The sequence below is a fragment of the Ceratotherium simum genome, chromosome 2 (genome assembly GCF_057802395.1).
Source record: "Ceratotherium simum simum isolate JZ-2026a chromosome 2, ASM5780239v1, whole genome shotgun sequence".
In the NCBI taxonomy this organism is placed as follows: domain Eukaryota; kingdom Metazoa; phylum Chordata; class Mammalia; order Perissodactyla; family Rhinocerotidae; genus Ceratotherium; species Ceratotherium simum.
In genome coordinates this window covers 66,450,965-66,471,601 of record NC_141901.1, presented here as the reverse complement: position 1 = coordinate 66,471,601, position 20,637 = coordinate 66,450,965, and the positions used below count along the sequence as shown (strand labels likewise).

At 36.0% G+C, this 20,637-nt stretch overlaps 1 protein-coding gene across 7 annotated transcripts in view; it reads left to right on the top strand.

The window, feature by feature from the left end:
• SNX7 (sorting nexin 7) overlaps window positions 1–20,637 on the top strand; it is a 108,414-nt gene that overhangs the window by 43,910 nt on the left and 43,867 nt on the right. For all 7 annotated transcript variants that reach the window (XM_087446865.1, XM_087446870.1, XM_087446850.1 and 4 more), the window contains exon 7: window positions 1,413–1,499. In XM_087446865.1, the coding sequence (XP_087302991.1) occupies window positions 1,413–1,499 (87 nt within the window). The remainder of the gene's footprint in view (window positions 1–1,412; window positions 1,500–20,637) is intronic.

The window sequence follows — 20,637 nt, the reverse complement described above, 5'->3', positions numbered from 1 at the left end:
ATTAAATTTGTGTAATTTTTACTAGTTGTCTTCTGAAGCAGCCTTTTACTTAAAATATTTCTACCTATATGAAACACTGTACTTGTATTTATGGGAACAGACCTTAAATAAATGGGACTAAATTTAGTATGTGTCATGGGTTAGAGGAAGGAAGAGGTTCCTGACATTAATGGCAATTAAACATTGAAGTAAATATAAAAGAATTTGTGATAATTAGTTGAATTTTCTATTGATTCTTTTGAAAATAGGAGAAATGTTAATCTCTTTTGAATGTTTTAAGAGTGATTCCACCAGGCATAACACTAGACTGAGTAGTTTTCAGGATGCTTTTTATTTTTAATGCTCAGTTCTCACCCAAATACTATAGAGCCATCTTTTCTGGCCTCCGTTTAATTGATTTGTGACTAGGTTTTTCTCTCGCTCTGGAAACCCCCAAAAGACCTGTACCTCATTAAGGCCTCTCTCTTGTATGTCCTGCACTTCTTCTCTCCGTAGTTGAATTGTTTGCTTACCCAGAGTTAGTTTTATTTTTTCCTTAATCTGTTTAGGCCCCTTATGTTCATTATAACAATTTCATTATTTAATTAATACTGTGAAAACCAGGGAAAGATGAGCACAAATAAAAAGAGCCCTTGTGTCTACGAACCCTAAGTAGAATGTCTTGGAAGAAAAGTGAGTTGCCAAGGGAAAGACCATTGTAAGAGACTGGCAAGCATTATAAAAGATATAGATGAATTCTGCACTCAGATTCCTTCACAAGGGTGTTTTAAGTTTAAAGACACTGAAACATAAAATAATAGTTATTCAAGAAAACAGGATGGAAAGTCACAAAGAAGCTATGATTTCTCATCAAAAGCTAGGTTAATTGATTAATATTTATATATTTTAAGCTAAAATAAAATCTTAAGATGTGAATGCAGACTTCAGTTTTCTGATTCCCCACTACAACTGACTGTTTGATTAATGCCTCTGGAGTTGGATAAGAGGGCTGCCACTGATTGTAGATATTTTCGTGTGAGTGGCCCATGTGACCTCCCAACTGCAACCAGTTTACAGTATAACATGTATTTTCAGTCCTCCCATTGATTTTTTGGTTTGATTATTTGTTTTGTTCTTTGCTCTTTTTGAAGAAGTGTACGTGCCTAGAATGTTCCATCAAAAGTTGTACATAAAATACTTAAAACAGTAAGATATCCATTAGGAAAACTAATAAAAAATTTTAGAAAAAATTTCTTAAATTCATGCTCTCAGTTTAGCTTTTAGAAATTAACTTTTTTTTTAAAGCCATTATATCCCCAAATGACTGATGGCTTGAGGAAGAGATGCTATTTACATTCTGAAATGTGTATTTTTGTTATACAAAGTTCATTAAAACTATAAGTACCTATTCATCCTTGTGTTTTGATATGAAGGGTGTTATGAAAAGAAGAGACCAAATACAAGCAGAACTGGATTCCAAAGTTGAAGCTTTGACCTCTAAAAAGGCAGATACTGATCTGGTAAGTTTTTAAGTTTCTTGATATAATCATATAGAATTCATTGTCTAAAATTTTTATTAGCAGTGTAGAGCTCCGTTACATGCTTGTTTTTAAGCATTCAGCAAATGGTACTAAAATTTCTTCCAAAAATCTGTTAGACATTGAGTTCCCAGGGAGTCTTCAAGCTCAACAATGATGCTTTTCTGTCTTATATTGTCTCTAACGATGAGTAAAGTATGAACTTAATTCTTTTAAATTAGAGTGTTAGAAAAAGATATGGAAAGTACCTAGTGTTGTTCCTGAAAGTTAGTAAGTGCTCATTAAATAAATCAATTTTTGCTACTTTTATAAGATATGTATACAAAATAAGTTGATGTTTCTTTACACTTTTTTCTAGTTACTGTAAAAATCTTTACAAAGGAAGTATCTTTGTTTTCAAGTTTAATCCTTTCCTTAAAATGCCTTTTTATGGAAATTTGAAAAGATAGAAAGAGATCCAATAATATAATGAACTCATATACCCATCACTGGGCTTCATTAATTCCCAACGTTTTGCCCAACTTTTTTCATTTCTCTCCTCCCGTCCTTTTTTTTTGAAGTGTTCTGAAGCAAATTTCGGACATTATATTATCACCCACGATATTTTAGTATTTATATTATATTGTCTTTGCGTGTTTTCAGAGTAATACTATCAGATCGGAATTATTATTCTCATTTTAAAATTGAGGAGGAGCCTTGGAAGGTGGAATAACTTGCCCAAGTTTCTATAGTTCTTGAAACAGAGGTAGGATTGGAGGTGATGGTATCACTGGCCTCCCTCAGACCATGCTGCCTCTCAGAGAGCAGATATAAAAGTGGGAAAAATTGATTATTACTTTGGTAAACTTCTATTGAGTTCTCCATGAAAGAGGCTTTGTTAATCTTTTTTTAATTTAAGAATTTAGATTAGTATTGAGTACAATATTGAGTGCACTTATGCCAGGTAAGTGGGGCAGTCCTTGAAACCCCTCCTGTTAATCTGTAGTATTACAGCCTCCCATCCCAGCCTGTCTTGGGGCACGGCCTCCCTTCACTCTACTTTAATTTCCTCCCTAGCTTTAATCATTTTCTAACACAAGATAGGATTTCCTTATTGGTTTTCTTTCTATTATCTTTCTTTCTGTCTCTCTCTGTCCATAATCTAAGCACCTTAAGGCAGAAATTTTTCATTTGTTCCCTGAAGTGTTCTTAGCCCCTAGATCAGTGCCTGGTGCATGGTAGATACTCAATAAATATTTAGTGAATGAGAGAATGAAAATTGCAGTGACTGCTCTGGTTCATAAAAACATATTGAAAGCTTGAAGCAAGAAGTCTCTATGAAAATCAGACTTTGTGCAAAACATTGAGACTTCACTAAAAAATGGCTATGAATTATCCTTATCTTTCTTGACTATGTTTATTTTTCAAACTCAAGTTCATTCCCCTGAATGGAATGTGAGTGGGGAGTGGTAGGCTGCTGTGGACAGCGTAGGAGAATGGAATCTGTGAGAGAGAATAACAGAAAATGTAGAAACAGTGAACTAAGGCTTGAGGAGAAAATCATCTTTGCTTTTACCTCAAGACAAGGAGAAAAAAAGAGGAAACCCAAGATTAACCTTTTCCTTACAATAAGGAATATATATATATGTATATATATAAAAACATTAATATATTAATAATTATATATAAATATATAAAATATAAATATATATTTTTTTAATTTAAAGAGTCAGCCAAAAGGAACAAAAAAGAGTGGGCACATGTACAGAAATTGTAATTGAATCTTTTGAACTATAGAATTTTTCTATTTGTTAAATAGTTTTGAAAGATATTGAAATTAGTGATTAGATAAAATTTTGCCCTTGATGAAATACTAGAAAAAGTAGAGTATTTTAAAGTTTCAGGAGAATAGTAAAATGGCTTAGAAACCAAGCATCTGTTCAGAATGGTTTATATTCATATTTTAAATTGAAAGGAAGAGTAGTTGGGATTACTCCAACCACAAAAACACAGGAAAAAATAGCTTGGGCCCAAAAATGCCTAGGCTTTCCCAACTCAACTAAAAAAACGCATTTTTTTTTTTTTCATTTGACTTGCAAATATTTTGTCTTTTGCTCTATAAAAATTTCCTTGATATCTCATTATAACCTAATGATCCATCTGTATTTATGATTTCACTTTTTTGCATGTCTTGTCCACTTTAAAGTATGTTTTACCTGCTTAGCTGCTAAGTTGTAAGATGGAGAAATTTGAAACTTTATCTACATTATCTTATGTAAGATACTTTTAACTAATTAGGATTTAAGCAGACACATTTAGAGACATTGCAGGTATCTTTTTGTTATCCATCAAAACAGATCCTTCCTAAAATGTATAAGGACTAAATTTGTGAATGGTACCATTTACTTTTTCAAGCGGTTTGTTTACAGACCTCACTTCCAAATCCCTATGTGTTATGATGGTATCTTTAGGAGAAACCTTTCAGGGTTACTCTCAAAATGAACCTGCCATGATTGGTTACAGAACAACCGAAGGGAAGTTGCTTAGAAATATGCAGGCGAGGGTCACCATGGAAACACGCCCTTGTGAGGTCCTTCTAAGGAGCCGTCCTTTGCAGTCACCATGGCGACCCTGGCAGAGCACTGCATATAGCAATCTAGCCTGGTTGTTTACCATGGCAACTCAAGCAGGGCCACTTTGGAGACAACCCTGGGGCCATTTCTATGGAGACCTGCTGGGGCTGCCTTCCGAGGCTCCATCAAAGTCACCTTTGGGTGGGATGCTGTATGCAAACCCAGCAAAGCAACTCGTAATGAAAAAGTCAGTGAAATGAAGCTTTACCAAGAAGGGCAAAGACTAGGGGAGTTATAATTATTGGATAGAAATATGGCAGTCATGTAACATTCCAGTGGTCATGTTGGACATATCAGGCGACCTTTATGTCTTCGTGGCATGCAAATACAAGGCTCTGGTCTTTTACCTTGCCTGTAACTTTGTATATGCTGTAAATTGGCAATAATAGCATTATTGTTACTTTTTCTCGTCACACAAATTTGCCCACAAAAATTTTCCTGCAAACTAAAATAGTGTTTTAGAGTGAATGCCTTGATTTATTACCTGGGTAGTTGTAAAGTGGCTGCTGCTTACAGTTTGTGGTTTGTAGTTCTTATCTCACAATAAAACTAATGGTTTCAAAATGACCTAAACTCTGTAAAGACTTTCAGAATACTCTTTTGAAGATCAGTTCAGCTGTTCATTTAGAGTTTTGTCATTTAGGCTTTGGAATTAGGTAGACTTAGGATCCAATCCTAGCTCATCTGCTTATCAAGTCTGTGACCTAGGGCATGTTTCCTGACTTCTTTTAGTCTCGTTTTATCATGTATAATTTGGGGAAATTATTAGTACCTTTCTAATAGGCTTATTTAAGGATTAAATGATACAATGCAAGTAAGTTATTTGGATCATAGTAAGCACTTAGTAGTTGGTTTTTTGTTGTTAGTGCTGTTGAGTGGATTCCGACTCCTACCCACCCTGTGTACGGCAGAGCAGAACCCTGCCTGGTCTTTTTGCCCCATCCTCTCATCTTTTAGCGCTAATAACAGACAGTGCTCCACTGCTATTCATGGGGTTTTCATGGCCAGTTTTTCAGAAGTGTGTGGCCAGGTCCTTCTTCCTAGTCTGTCTTAGTCTGGAAGTTCCACTGAAACCTGTCCACCACGGGTGACTCTGAGGGTATTTGAAATACTGGTGGCGTAGCTTTCAGCATCACAGCAGCACAAAGCCACCACGGTATGACAGCCGATAGACAGGTGGTGTGGTTCACTGACTGGGAAATGGTTCCCAGTGGTTCCCTCCCCAGGCTGCAGCAGGAGAGCGCCGAATCTTAACCACTAGATCACTAGGGCTGGCTCAGTAGTTGTTAGCTGCTGGCATTTTGATGACTTTTTAGAAGTAATATTTGAGACTGGTCCTATAAAGTGACTAAGGAATTGTTCCCTGAAGAGCAGGGAGGATATTTCTTGTAGAGTGGATATTATGAAAAGTAGTAAAAGCTGAAAAAGCATGCTAAACTGAGGAAACTAGGCTGATGTATAGAGAGCAGGGTACAGTGGAGATGAGGGAGTGTGGTGTAAAGGTGAGACACAATCAGATGGGAAGGGAGCCTTGTAATTTGTCAGGGTGAGGAATATGGACTTTACCTTTTGAGCAGTGTGGAACTAGTGAGAGCTTGAACTGAAGAGGTGGTGATGGGGTTGCAGAGGGAAGTAAATTTGAGAGAAATGTAGGTGGAAGAAATAATCTATAGCACTTAAAGAATGAGGGGCAACCAGTTAAGAATCAAGTTGTTAGTGGCTCTTAACCTTTCTAGCTTATAAGGAAGGAAGATAGTGGCTCTATAAATTGACCTATCGCATATAAAAGGAAGAAGAAAATTGGAGATGTGCAACTTTATGTCAGGGTAAGATGACATTGAAGGTAAAAGTATTCAACAAAAACCTTTCAACAAATGTTGCTGAGTACCTACCATCTGAGAGACGCTATTCCAAGCACTAGGGAGACAGCGGTCAAGAAAACAGGCCCTCATGAGGCTTACATTCTAGTGGATAGAGACAAGAAGAAATAAATAATTAATTAAAATTTATAGTATATTGTCCTATAGGGATAAGTGTGGAGAAGAGGGAGTGTTGGGGAGCAGTGCAATTTAAAATAAGGAGCGGGGAATGTCTTACCAAGAAGGCGATTAAGTAAAACCTGAAAGAGGTGAGGTCTTGAGCCACATGAATACCTGGAAGAAGAGCGTTTCAGGCAGAGGGGACAGTGAGTACTCCATGGAAGTATGCCTGCACGTTTCAGGAAAAGCAAGGAGAGCAGTGTTGCTGGAATGGAATGAGCAAGCTGAGTTGTGGGAAATGAGTTCAGAAGTAACCAGGGGTCAGATCATGTAGGGCCTTTTAAGGTTTGGTCTCAGTGAGATACGAAGAGAACAGTTGAACAGGGGAGTAATACGATCTGACTTAAGTTATGAAATGATTACTGTGCTTGGGAAAGACCAAAGGTGATGTATAGGGGTTGTGTGCGTGGGATGGGAGAACACCAGAGCTGAAGACTAGCTCTTACAATCCCGCTGAGACAAAATAGCTTGGACCAGGGAGGAAGTGGTGTGAAGTGGTCAGATTCTGAGTATATTTTGAAGGTGGAGCTGTTTGCTATTTGGTGGCTGTAGATTATGAACAGACAAGGATGATACCAAGGTTTTTGGACTGAGCAACTAGAAGGTGAGAGTTGGCATTACGTGAGACAGGAAAGACTTTGGAAAGAACAGATTTAATGAGGAAGATAAAGATATCAAATTTGGGCATATAAAGTTGATGTGCCTCTCAGATACCCAAGTGGAGATGTTATAAAAATCCAGAGGCCAGGGGAGAGATCTAGCAGGAGATATGTATTTGGGAGTTGTTAGCAGATAGATAGTATTTAAAGCCATGACATTTGTTGAGGTCACTAAAGGATGAGAAAAAAGAGGTCCCAGGACTTAATAGGACTGAGCCTTGGCGTATTTCAATATTAAAAATCAGAGAAGGAATGGCTGGTGAGGAGAATTTGGAAAGGGAATTTATATAGCTTTGGCTGATGATAGATAATTGGACCAATAAGCTGAACTAAACAGATTTATTTAGGGTCATTCAACTTTTTAATCATTTCTCCATTTATGAGGCAGTTATAAAAACAACTTGATATAGAATAATTAGAATAAGTGTAGATAAAATATTTCAGGAGAAATTGAGTTGTATTATGTGCTGCAATAAAGAAGATATTCAATGAAATAGATATTGTTGAGTCAAAGCAAGAGAATTTCAGACTGTAGAGATAAAAGTATACCAATAACTGGTATTATGAGGAAAACTCAGATATTTGGAGGAACTTGTGGTTTTTGCAGTTTAGTGATAAGTGTTCAGAGTCAGAGCTTCTGTTTGAAAATGCTTATTCACTTCACTGCTTAACTGTAAGATAAATAAGGTTCATCTGTGGTGCTAAATAATACTGCATTTCCATTTTATTTTTATTTTTATTTTTGAATGGATGATTTATAATTTTCTACTCAAAGCAGCATTCAAATATAAATGAATATGAATACATTTGACATTTAGCAATATGTGCATAGAATCTGAGAGTTGGATCTAGATATAATGCCATAGCTGTTTAGCAGTATATTTATGTGAGCAAAAAAAAAAAAAAATGCATTTTCATAAGATCATTAGAGTCTGGATTTGCATATAGCCACAGTCAGTAGATACAAACAGATACCAAATTTATTCAAGCTGGTCCTTGTTCTCTATGACTTACTATTTTTGAACCAGTATTTTACTCTCATCCTCAAATAGGGGTTATTAATCTTCAAACGTTCTTGATAATATACTAAATACTATACTAAATACTGCACAGGGCAAGATTGCCTTCTCTCTAAGCTTTAAAGAAATGATAATATTCACATAGCTTTTTTGGTGGTGGAGGGTAGAGGTTGCCTCTACCTTTTCTCAGATACATGTCTCACCTGTCTCCCCTGACCTTTTTACAAATTTATTCCTTTCTATATGCTTCATTTCCTAATATATATTTTCTTCTCTCTGCTTCTTTTTTATCTGTTTACTTCTACGTGTATATCTCTCTGACACACACAGATACACACATGTACATATACACACTCTCACACAGCAGTGAAGGACATGATGCTATCCAGTGGAAGAAGGGGCTTTTTTCTTGCATATTTCCTTTTATCAGTTTATCCTAGAAGTCATCCAGCAGACATTTCCTCACATCTCATCCCAGATTTGTGAAAAGTCCATGATCAAACCAGTTCCTTGGACTGGGAACGTAACCATCAGAATTGACTTAGACTAGCCACAATATGCCCCTGATGTAAATACCTGAAAAAACTAGGGCTCTTTCAGGTAGTAACAAGGGGAGTAGGGAACAGATTCTGGGTAAATAACTAATAAATGTGCCACACACACACACAGTGTATCGCATATTGGAGTCGCATACACACAGCTGTGTGGGAATTTGGGATGGGTGAATGAGTGATGCTGTCATCAAGAAGGCCCTCAGCAGCCTCTCCTCCCAGAACAAAGTACTAGGCAGTGCCTAGGATTCCTCTCCTTCTATGTCTTCACTGGCAGGCCTCTCATTCAGGGCATTGTTGGTTTGAGTAGTAGGAAAACAAAATTTGTGTGCTCCTATTTATATAAGCTTGTAAAGGACAATAATGAATATTTGATTAAAATAGCAAAAAATTATGTCTACCCTATGAATAAGAGTCTGTTGAGCCTGGAACCTCTACTTGGAATTTTACCATATTACTTTTTCCCTCTGTCATCTGTTTTTATGCCCCTGGCACTTCCAAGTAGAGCAGTCTCTGACAGTATTTAATATAAGGTCTTAAACCCAATTGCAGAGTTGCATGTGATTTCAGTCACAGCATTGTGTGCCTTTGTAGTTTTGGGCAAGTTACATTCCCCTTGCTTTAGTTTCCTCAACTATAAAAGTTGTGGGTAATGTCTTCCCTAGAGTGTCGTTGAATCAGCATATGAAAACTCGTAGCCCAGTGCCTAACCAGTGTTAGATTGTAAATATTTTTATAAATAATATCAGAGGAACTTTCTTTGAAGTAAATATTGGGTGTTTCATTCTTCTAGATCAGAGTTTGGAAAGTGGTAGCTGTAATCCTGCTTGTTAGACCTTCACATTGTTAAAAAAAAAAAAAAAAAATGAGACAGCAATTAGCTTGAGCCGAATAGTGACTGCTTCCACTTGCCCTACCTAGTCACTCTAGGCAATTGAAGAGGTACTTTAAAATGTATGTGAATTTATATAGACCATCAAAAAGTTGTGTTTCAGACTCTACGGAATTATTTTAACTAAACTACGCTTGGTATTGTACCACTGATCTATAACGAGGGACATTTTAAGAAGGAGCACCATAAATCCCTTTATGATAAGCATCAACAGCACTGAGTACATTATGCTTTTCCTTTATGAGGACTCTTGAGAAAAGTTTCATTTATGTCTCAGCACCAGCAATAGGATTTAATTTCTCCTGGGCCCTTAGCTTGTTTTCAGGGTATACACATCCTGGGTTTTATATCTGATCCTATCCCACTCTTTATCTCACTCTTCACATGAGTTACTAGACTATTGTGGGCCTTACTTGTGATCCAGTTCCATCTGGCAAGCATGTCTTGTGTTTGTCAACCTCACTCCTGGCTTTACCTTGTTTTTTCCCTACTCTTATTTTTCATTTGCACCAATGTCTGCCTACTTAATATCTTTAAACTAGGTGTAGGATATAAATTTGGAAGCCATCTTAAATCTAATATGGAACAAATAAGAAAAAAATTAATAAATAAGAACTAGAGGTAAAGTATTCCATATCCTCCCAAAGATCAACACATTTTTCACAACATATTTGTGACCCCCAAAAATGTGTTTTTAGTTATTTATTTTGGAATCCACAAACACCAGCATGTCCGTTGTGAACACAAACTTGAACACCAACTGACTCACGTTGACTGTTATCCAGAAATTTCATCTGGAGATATTTGAGGGTGAGGTGAAAAAAGTATACTACTTCCAAAATTTTTACCCATAAAATTTGCTTAGGGAGGTTATTGCATATTAAGGTTTACTGATTTGAAAGAAGAACCCATAAACTTACAGTCGTGGTGAATAAAGCCTGTGTATGTTTGTGGGTGAGGGAAGAAGGAGAGGAAAGACAATGAAAGACTGTTGAAAAAAAGAGGCAGTGTAACATTGTTGTAGATGATTTTCTAAAGAAAGATTGTAAGCTCTGTGCCTTTCTCGAGGAACATTTTTTTCCCTACTGTCTTAACTGCAGCAGAGAATGTAACAGATGGATAAGTAAAACGGGTAGTTTAAAATTCCAGTCATTTCTTCTCAGGATTTAAGAAATTCTACTTATAGTGTCCTTGTGGATTTGTGGTTTGTTTTGTGGAGTTCCGCCCACCATAGATATAATAGTTTAAACAGCTGTCCCATATAGAAACTCAAAATAGATTCAATTTCCTTTTAATTTAGACTTTTTGTTAATAAAAAAGTGTGTCCTAAGGGTTCATCTTACATATCTCTTTCACTCCCAGCCCTGCCTGGGCACTCGATAAATATTTGATTATGCTGCGAGCAAGAACACGCTGGGCGTCTAAGCCTGGGGCAGGCTTTGATTCACTTTTACTTAACTTGTGACCTTAACCAGACATTAATTATTCTTTATCCACAAACATGGAGAAATAATGCTTACTTTGAAGAAAACTCTTTTGCAGATGAATTAATGTTTATAAATCTAGAGCTTGTGTCAGTAAAAATTTTGGTAAGTTAGAAGAAGAAAGTATCAAAGAATAGCATGTTAGAGAATATATAATAGTATCATAAAATATGTTATTTAAAGTATGAATTGTTTAAATAGTATTTCTAAAAATAAAAAATTATATTTCCACAAAGAATAGAACCAGTAGTTTTTCCTCTAGCACAGTGCCATTTCACTAAATTAAGTGCATATTGATGTATTTAATTTCTAGGCTTTGGAGAGTAAGGTTTTTGTCTCTATTAAATCTTAGTCAACAGGGGAGTAAGTTTAGGGGGAAATGACCCATTCAAAGCACCATTCAACTTTCAAAGAGGTTCTAGACCCAAACTAGTGCTTTCCCTTCTGTAAGCATATTTAGCATCTATTTAGTACCTACTGTATATCAGGCTGTCCTAATCATTTGCATATATTTTCCAATGAGTAATACTATAAGGTAAGTAGTAGTTTATTCCCATTTTTGTAGATGAGAAAATTGAGGCCTACACTGTCAATCAGCCGAGAGTTATTAGCTCCTTCCCTGTCCAAGCGCTTGACCAAGACTGACAAAGTCCCTGTCCCTAAGGAAATTACAGTCTAGTGGGGGGCGATACTGAAAATAAAGGAAAAAATAATAAATGACTATGATAATTTTAGAGAGTGATTAGTGCTATGAAGAAAATAAAACAGGGTGATGTGATAGAGAATACCAGGAGGGGAAGAGAAGACCTTTCTGAGGAGGTGACATTGAGAAGAGAGCTGAGTGATGATAAGGGGCAATCATCCCAAGATCTGGGCGTGAGTATTCTAAGAAGAAGAATCCATGCTAAGCTCTGAAATGTGAGTGAGCTCTGCATCTTCCAGGAGCTGAGTTATGTCTAGTGTAACTCAAATGTAGAGCATGAAGGGGTAGTGGCTGGGGAATGAGGACTGAGCAAGCCAAACATTTAGGCCTTGGGTTTTATTCTCGTTGCGGTAGGGAGCCACTGAAGAGATTCAAGGAGGGAAGAGTTATGATTTGACATGTTATGTGCTTTTAAATTTGGTATTTTTTAAATCTTGAAGTGACAAACTTATAGAAAAGTTGCAAGGACAGCTCAAAAATCCTTTTTTCCCTTGAAACATTGGAAAGTAAATTGCAAAGCTTATGCTCATGACCCCGGAATGGTGTGTGTTTCTTACAAACAAGGACGTTCTCCTACATAACCTTAACACAACTATCAATATCAATAAGTTATCATTGAAACATTACTATTATCTAATGCTCAGACTCCGTTCAGGAATTGCCAGTGTTGTGTAATGTTCTTGACAGCATTTAGTTAGATGTCTTCTTCAGTCTGGAGTAGTTCTTTAATTTTTCCTTGACTTTCATGACCATTACACTTTGAAAGATCGCAGGCCAGTTACTGTGTAGAATGCCTACAATATCAACTTGTTTGATACTTCCTCGTGATTAGATTTAAATTGTCAATCTTGGACAGGAGTATTGCTCCTGTGATGCTGGGATCTTTTCATTGATCCCTATCAGGGAGCACATGATTTTTCTGTGTCCCATTAATGGTGATATACTCTTTGATCACTTTGATTAGGGTAATGTCCGCCCAGCTTCTCCAGTGTAAAATCACTCCTTTCCCTTTGTAATTAATAAACATTTTGTGAGGAGCTACTTTGAGACTATATAATTAGACCATTTCCTATCATACTTTAAACTTTTAATTGATTTGTGTGTGTGTGTGTATTTGTGGTTTTCTATTTTAGTCGGTGGGTTTTAGTCCATTGCTATTACTATGTATTTTGATACGCAAATTGCCCTCAATTTGGCTGGTAGGACCATCTTCAAGCTGATTTTTTTCCCTTTTGACAGGTTCCCATTATTCTTTGCTTCTTTCTGGTACAACAAGACATTCTAGGCTCTTGTACTTTTCTTCCCCAGCCCTGGAATCAGCCATTTCTCTAATGAGCCCAGGTTACTTTTGGTGGAAAAAATTATATTTAGAATATAGTGTCTTAGCATTAGATATGTTCATTGCTATTGAGGTATCACTATTCCAAGACCTGAGTGGGTAGACATAGGGAATATATTATAATCACACACACTCATTTTTATGTCTATATTTATTTATTTATATATATTAAAAACAAGAGTTCATACCAATGTCTTCAATTCAAATCTAATATTGTGAGGGTTTATTCTAGTTTTCTTTCTTTCCATATTTGTAGTCCCCTTTCTGACAATGAGAAACAGGCTCCCATTATCCTTCATTTATCTACTTATTTGATTAATCCCCTCTGTGTAACCAATCTTGCATAGCTCATGTTAATTCCTTTCCTGAGTGGAGGTACTCGCCATCCCACTTGGGCTTCACACTCCACACTGGGCCAGACCCATGCAAGAGCATCCTCTTTACCACTCTAGGATTCTGGTTCCCCATGGCAGCTGCCTCCAATATGGCACCCTCATCAACTTGCTTGGACTGTTACTTCCCATTCCAGACCACTCTTTGCACGGACTACCTCGTCATGCTTTGATGTCCTGCTCTGGGCCACCATGACTTTGGCTCCCTTCCTCCACCAGCACAGACACCAGCCTTGCTCTGCCCCACAAAATAAGTTTTAGGACTGAATTTCAGGAAGGGAAAGGGATAAGGAGGAACTGATAGCTGCTTTCAATTGCTGACTGTGTTTCCTGCATGGGAAACAAAAAGACCTGTTGAATCCCGTGCGATAGGAAGGAAATGATGATGGAATAAATTAAGGTGTTAGTAGTGGAGATTTTGATAAGAAAGGTTAAGTGATTTGTCCACTGTTATGAAGCTAGTTAAATAGCAGAACCAGATCTAGAACCTGGCTCTGCATTCCCTGGTCCCTTATAAATACTAATTTTTTTCTGATAGGTGAGTTTGAAGTCTAGAGGGATCAGAAAATTTGAAGGCAAATAACAATTTTCTTCTACCTAAATCAAAAGAAAAAAAGGAATTTTAAGAGTTTAATGCTTTTTTAAATCCCCTCCAAAAAAATGTATTTAGAATTCACAATGAATTATAAATTGCAACTTGGAGACACTTTGGAACATGTAGAGCTGTGATGATCTTAGAAAGTTGAAGGTTTTTTTCCTTCTTTCAAGGAATTGTTATATAGGATTTTATTTTAACCAGATCAGTATGTTATGCTAAAACTGATGATGATGATAATAATAGCTCACATTTCTTAAGCACTTACCATGTGTCAGGCAGAGTTCTAAGTGCTTGATATGTATTATCTCATTTAAGTCTCACACAGTGCAATGAGGTAGGTACTATTACTTTCCTCATGTTACAAAGGTGAAAACTGAGGCACAGAGAAATAAAGTTATTGACTCAATATTGCAAATGTAGCAGTTGTCGAAGCAGGACCCCAGAAACTGTGCTAGTAACTTATTCCAGGACTTGACCACTATGTTTTAGGGCAACATCTGAAAAGGTGCTTATCAACATGCTTCATATAACTAATACTAATTGGTTAGAGTTTGCATGTGTGATCGGTTCTTTTTGCCATTCTTGCTACAGAACATTATTGGTGATTTGAACTATTCTGTCATAGTGAACTGACAGTTTTAAGGATCTTAATTTTAGAGTGAATTGACTTGCCTTACTTATCTCTCAGTGAAAAAGAGAATGTGAAATGAGCTAAGGAGCACAATTTCTTCCCTAATGTACGTGAGTGGTTCTCAGTAGCAGTGTGGCTGGGGAAGGGGTAAGAGTTTAGGATCAACAGGTGCCATTTTCAAAATATACACGTTTCCAGAGGTTCTGTCCTTCCCAGGAGGCAGGTTCTCTTGCTGCTGGAGACTCTGTGATCTAGAAGCTTTTAATCTAAAATGAGTAAGAGAGAGGACAGAGGGGCCGGCCCCGTGACTTAGTGGTTAAGTGCGCGCACTCTGCTCCTGGCGGCCCGGGTTCAGATCCTGGGCGCGCAACGACGCACTGCTTCTCCAGCCATGCTGAGGCCACGTCCCACATACAGCAACTAGAAGGATGTGCAACTATGACATACAACTATCTACTGGGGCTTTGGGGAAAAATAAGGAGGAGGATTGGCAATAGATGTTAGCTCAGAGCTGGCCTCCTCAGCAAAAAGAGGAGGATTAGCATGGATGTTAAATCAGGGCTGATCTTCCTCACAAACAAACCAAAAAAAGAATTGAGAAAAAAAAAAGAAAGAGGACAGAGAAATACATTCAAAACAAATCTTTAATGCATTTCAAGACCTATCACAGACCCTTGCACTGGGAAAATGCTGGACACGTTATGGATACTCCATAAATGAGGCTGCAAAAGGGGCATGCACATATGCCAGGCGTGGTCATCACTATCACATGTAGAAATGCAAATGTAGGGCTGTCCTGACATGTTTCCCAATGACGATCCCTCACCAGAAGACAAAGGTTTTGTCCAATGTCAAATTTTTAATTAGAATATTTAGATTAGCTTAGTTATGCATATTTAAGATCACACATATATGAATGTGTGGTCCTTTAATACATATATAAAATAATATATTACTGTAGAAATATCACTTTTTTCCACTCTCACATGAATCTTCAACACTTCTTTTGAGTCATCTAACACTTTGTATCACTGGAAGAGGTTATATATTCACAGCCAGGAAAAAGGAGCTCAGTCTCTGTTTCTCTGCCTTACTTTTGAATCCCTATGTGATGTGTCCCTACAAATATTATCTCCAACCGCCAGTAGTCATTTATATAACATTAGGAGCTTCAACATTTCGTTTGTCCCAAAAGATATATGTTCTTGATCTCTAATGTAAGGAATTAGCATGTTGTTTAAAAAATATTTATTTGAATAGGTAATATATTCACATGGTTTAAAATTCATAAATTTTAAAACACACATTTAATGAAAAATCTTCTTCCCGTCCCCATATGCTATCTTCCCAATTCCTACCACCCACATTACAGGTACATACAATCGTTAGTCACTTTTGTAGCCTTCCAGGTTTCTTTATGGATGTACAACAAATACAAATGTACATTGTGATTTTCCTTTTTTTATGAATGCAGTAATATGCTATAAAGGTTTCTGTACTTTGCTTTATTAATATAAGAACATATGTTGGAGATCATTCCAGTTATTGGTCTTTTACAACTACATGATATTCCATTGAATTTATCAGAATTTATTTAATCTGACTCCTACTGGTGAACTATTTCTAATCTCTTGCTACTGCAAACAATGCTTCAATGAATAGCCTTGTACGTATATTATTTTGTAAATGTACCAATAGATCTATAGAATAAATACTTAGAAGTGAAATTACTGAATCAGAGGCTATTCAATTTTGATATCTCAATAGTAAATGTGTAGTCTTGGGCAACTTAGCTAACTTCTCCTTGACTTAGTTTCTTAGTTTGTAGAATAGAGGAAATAATAGTACTTAGCTCATAAGGCTAAATGTGTTGATATACAAAGCCATCCTTCAGTATCCATGGGGGACTGGTTCGGAGACCAGTCCTGCAGATAGCAAAGTCCATGGATGCTCAACTCCCTTATATAAAATGGCGTAGTGTTTGCATATAATCTACACACATCCTCCCATATTTAAATCATCTCTAGATTACTTATAATACCTAATATAGTGTAAATGCTGTGTAAATAGTTGTTATACTGTATTGTAGGGAATAATGACAAGAAAAAAAGTCTGTACATGTTCATTACAGATGCAACCATCATGAGCCTTTTGATCCACGGTTGGTTGAATACATGGATGCAGAACCTCCGGATATGGAGGGCCCACTGTATAAAGTGCTTAGAATAGTGCCTGGTACATAGAAAGGGTTAAAAGAATTAGCTGTTGTAGTTATTGTTGATGTTGTTATTATTATTACCACCAATTGCTTTCCATTAGGAGAGCTATTTACATTCTCACCGGCACCTGTTTGATTGCTTGTTTACTCCTGTGCCCTCACCCTAGCCTGTGTGTTATAAGACTGTAGAATCATTGCCATCTGATAAGTGAAAAATGGTATCACCTTGTAGTTTTTTTTTTTTTTTTTTTTTTTTGTGAGAAAGACCAGCCCTGAGCTAACATCCGATGCCAATCCTCCTCTTTTTTGCTGAGGAAGACTGGCCCTGGGCTAACATTTGTGTCCATCTTCTTCTACTTTATAGTGGACGCCGCCACAGCATGGCTTGACAAGCAGTGCATCAGTGCACGCCCGGGACCCAAACCGGCGAACCCCAGGCCGCCACAGCAAAGTGCGCGCACTTATAGTGCCACCGGGCCGGCCCCCACCTTGTAGTTTTAATTTGCATTTCTCTTGTGATGAGTGGGATTAAGCATTTTTTTATATGTTTAAGTAAAATTTGTATTTCTTTTTTTGTGATTGTCTATTTTTTGCTCATTAGATTTTCTCTATTAATCCTTGGTCTTTCCCATATTTTTAGGAGATACTTATTAGGAAAATTCGTCCTTTTTTTGGTCATTTGTATTTTAATTGTTTTTATAGTGATTTTTTTTATGCGAAAATGTTCAGTTTTTAAAAGTCAGGTTTATCTATTTTTTTCTAAAGGATTTTAGTTTTATTTTGAAGTACAAGTTAGAAAGTCCTCCCCTACTTCAGGATGACAAAAGAGTTGTCTCATGTTTCTTCTGTTAACTTTTGGGGTTTTCTCTTTTTTACATTTGAATCTTTGAGCCATTTGGATTTAATTCTGGTTATAAATGTGAGGTGTAGATTCAACTATATTTTTTTCTAGATAACTCTCCAGTGGTGCTAAAACTATTATTTAATCGTGTTTTCTCCAGTAATTTCTGATGCTACTTTTGAAACATACTCAATTTTTGTTTTCATATGCAACTATTTTAAGACTTTCTATGTGTTCCCTTGATCTGCCTGTTAATTAAGCACCAGAACCATATTGTTTCAATAATGGAGGTTTTAGAATATGTTTTTTATATGGTGGGACTTGTCTACCCCCACTCATTGCTCTTCTTATTTGTCTATTGCAGTGCTTTTAAAAGTAGGCTTTAAAATACTTATATATAATGATAATAAAACTCTTGAATTATGAAGTTGTTTCCTAGAAGTAATTATAGTCACTGTGCTGCATAACGACGTTTTGGTCAACCACAGACTGCATATACAATAGTGGTCCCATAAGATTTAGTACCATGTAGCCTAGGTGTGTAGTAGGCTATACCATCTAGGTTTGGGTAAGTATACTCTGATGTTCACACAATGATGAAATTGCTAACAACATAGTTCTTAGGATGTATCCCCATCGTTAAGGGATGCATGACTGTACTGTGTTGTCTCTTTAAAACAAAAAGTTTAATTTTATCAGTAGTCTCCTATATAAATCCAAAAGTACCATTGAGTTTGTTTCAAGCTAATATTTCTTCAAAATATTATCGTCTTTTTTAGAATGAAGTAATTGAGAAAATATTCAGTAATATTAGAGGCTTTCTAAGAAGACAAAAGCAGCTTTATTAAGGGATACTTTTGTAGAGGGGGCTCCTAATTTATGTACTTGAGCACATATGCTATTCCAGTTATATTGATCATAGCTTTCTAGAGCTAGGTATACAATATGGTACCCACTAGCTCATGTGGCTATTTACATTTAAATTTGAATTAATTCAAATTAAATACAATTAAAAATTTAGTTCCTCAGTTGCACTAGCTACATTTCAATAGTCACGTGTGGCTATTGCTACTATTTGGGACACTCCAGAATAGAACATTTCTATCATCACAGAAAGGTCTATTGTCTAGCTCTGTTTTAGAATATGTTGCAATTTTAAAAGCTATTTTTTATCTATGGTAGTTTGGTTGATTGAGTCGAAGAGGAAAGGTCATATCTAATGGAGAGTTTAGCTTTGGTGGGGTTTCAGATGGAAAAGAGATGAATGTCTGAAAGAAACATCAAGAAAATTCACTTGATTAAAAGTATAATATATACAGTACTTCAGCAGATAACGTGATCACATGCTCCATCACCTAAATGTTTTTGAGCACACCTCCCAATATATGTACATTTTTAATTTACAAAGTATCTACTTGTACTACTATACTCATATAGTTTATCTGTATTATAAACTATACACATAAGTTAAAAACATTGAATGGATTAGGTGGTACAAACTTCTAGTTATAAAATAAATAAGTCATGGGGATATAATGTACAGCATGGTGACTATAGTTAATAATATTATATTTTATCTTTGAAAGTTGCTTAGAGGGTGGATCTTAAAAGTTCTCATACAGGAAAAGAGATTGTAACTGTGTGAAGATGGATGTTAACTAGACTTGTTGTGGTGATCATTTCACCATATCTATATATATCGGATCGTATGTTGTGTTCCTGAAATTAATATAATGTTATATGTCAATTAAACAAAAAGTTAAATATAAATGGAAATTCCTTTGTGTAGCCCTGAGAGCTGTTTGTACGTGCTTTGCAGTTCATGTACCCTATTTTGGAGTTTTGTAGTATGGTGGAGTTGGAAGACAAGTTAGAGAACCTGGGTTCCAGGAAAAAGTTAAAAAAAAAAAGTCACTTAAACCTCAATAAGCCTTACTTTTTCTTGTTAGTAAAATGGGAAAAATAATATTTGCCTTACAGGTGTATAGTGAGAATTAAATGAGATAATATGTGAGATATTGTTTGCTTAAGTGGTGACATATAAATAAAAATAGTTCATGACAGAAAGTTGTATAGCCTGTGAAGCTCTGTAAAATAAGTAAGTTGAGATTTTGGCTTTGAAATAACTTTTAACCTCAGTAAAACCTAATGGTAATATAGCATATTGCTTTTCTAAGCTTAGATTATGTTCTTCAGAAACAAATATAGGAAATTATCATGTCTAAAGAGTTAAAAGACCTCAATTTTTTTTTATTTTTAAGGAGACATATCATTCCTTTTTAAAAAGTTTTATATTAATAGGACTCATGGAAGCACCTAGAAAGAAATGAATCCTCATCAGTCCAGTGTATATTTACTGTGCCTCTGTTGTACAGAGGATTCACAGATCACTGCATTTCCTAAAATGGGAGGGACCGTTTAAATAATTGGCTTTCTGTTGCCTCCAATGTTACAGGAAATCATGATTATTATTTATTTGAGGGATGTTAATGGTGTTGGAGGTGCTGACTTGAAAGGTGATGCGTCAACTGCATTTGTGGGTGTTTTATGACTCAACTTGTCGATTTTAGAAAATGCATTGTGTTTTACTGAACAAGTACATTTGGATAATAAAATCAGCAATGGGTTTACGGGAGAGAGTTTTCTAGTTTTTAAGAAGAGTGTGTATTGTAAAGTATATAAAAAAGGTACTACTTAGTAATCACATGTATGCCTGAGCAGCATTGTATAATCAAGCATCTAATTTCTTCAGACACATCTTACTTCTCTCACAAATCAGAAAATAATATCGTTTTATTGTTAAGAGCCCTCTTATCTCTCCCCTGCAATTTAATTAATACTTGTTAAGAAGAGGTAGCTGTCAGATTAGAATTGAATTTTTGAATTTTCTATTGTCTCCTGATGGAGTGGCAATCTAAATCTTTTTATTTAGGTATATTATTTTCAAGAACTTTTCGAAATGATAATTTCCCATTTTCTGATTGTGAAGAAAAATTTTTAGCATTTGAATAAATAGACTGAATGGTTGATTTTTTTTTCCATAAAAGGAAATAATAGAGAAGCCATTTTAAAAACGAAAACAATGAAGATATTTTTAAGTAAGAGTAGCTATTATTCTCAAATTGTATTTTGCTTAAAACTT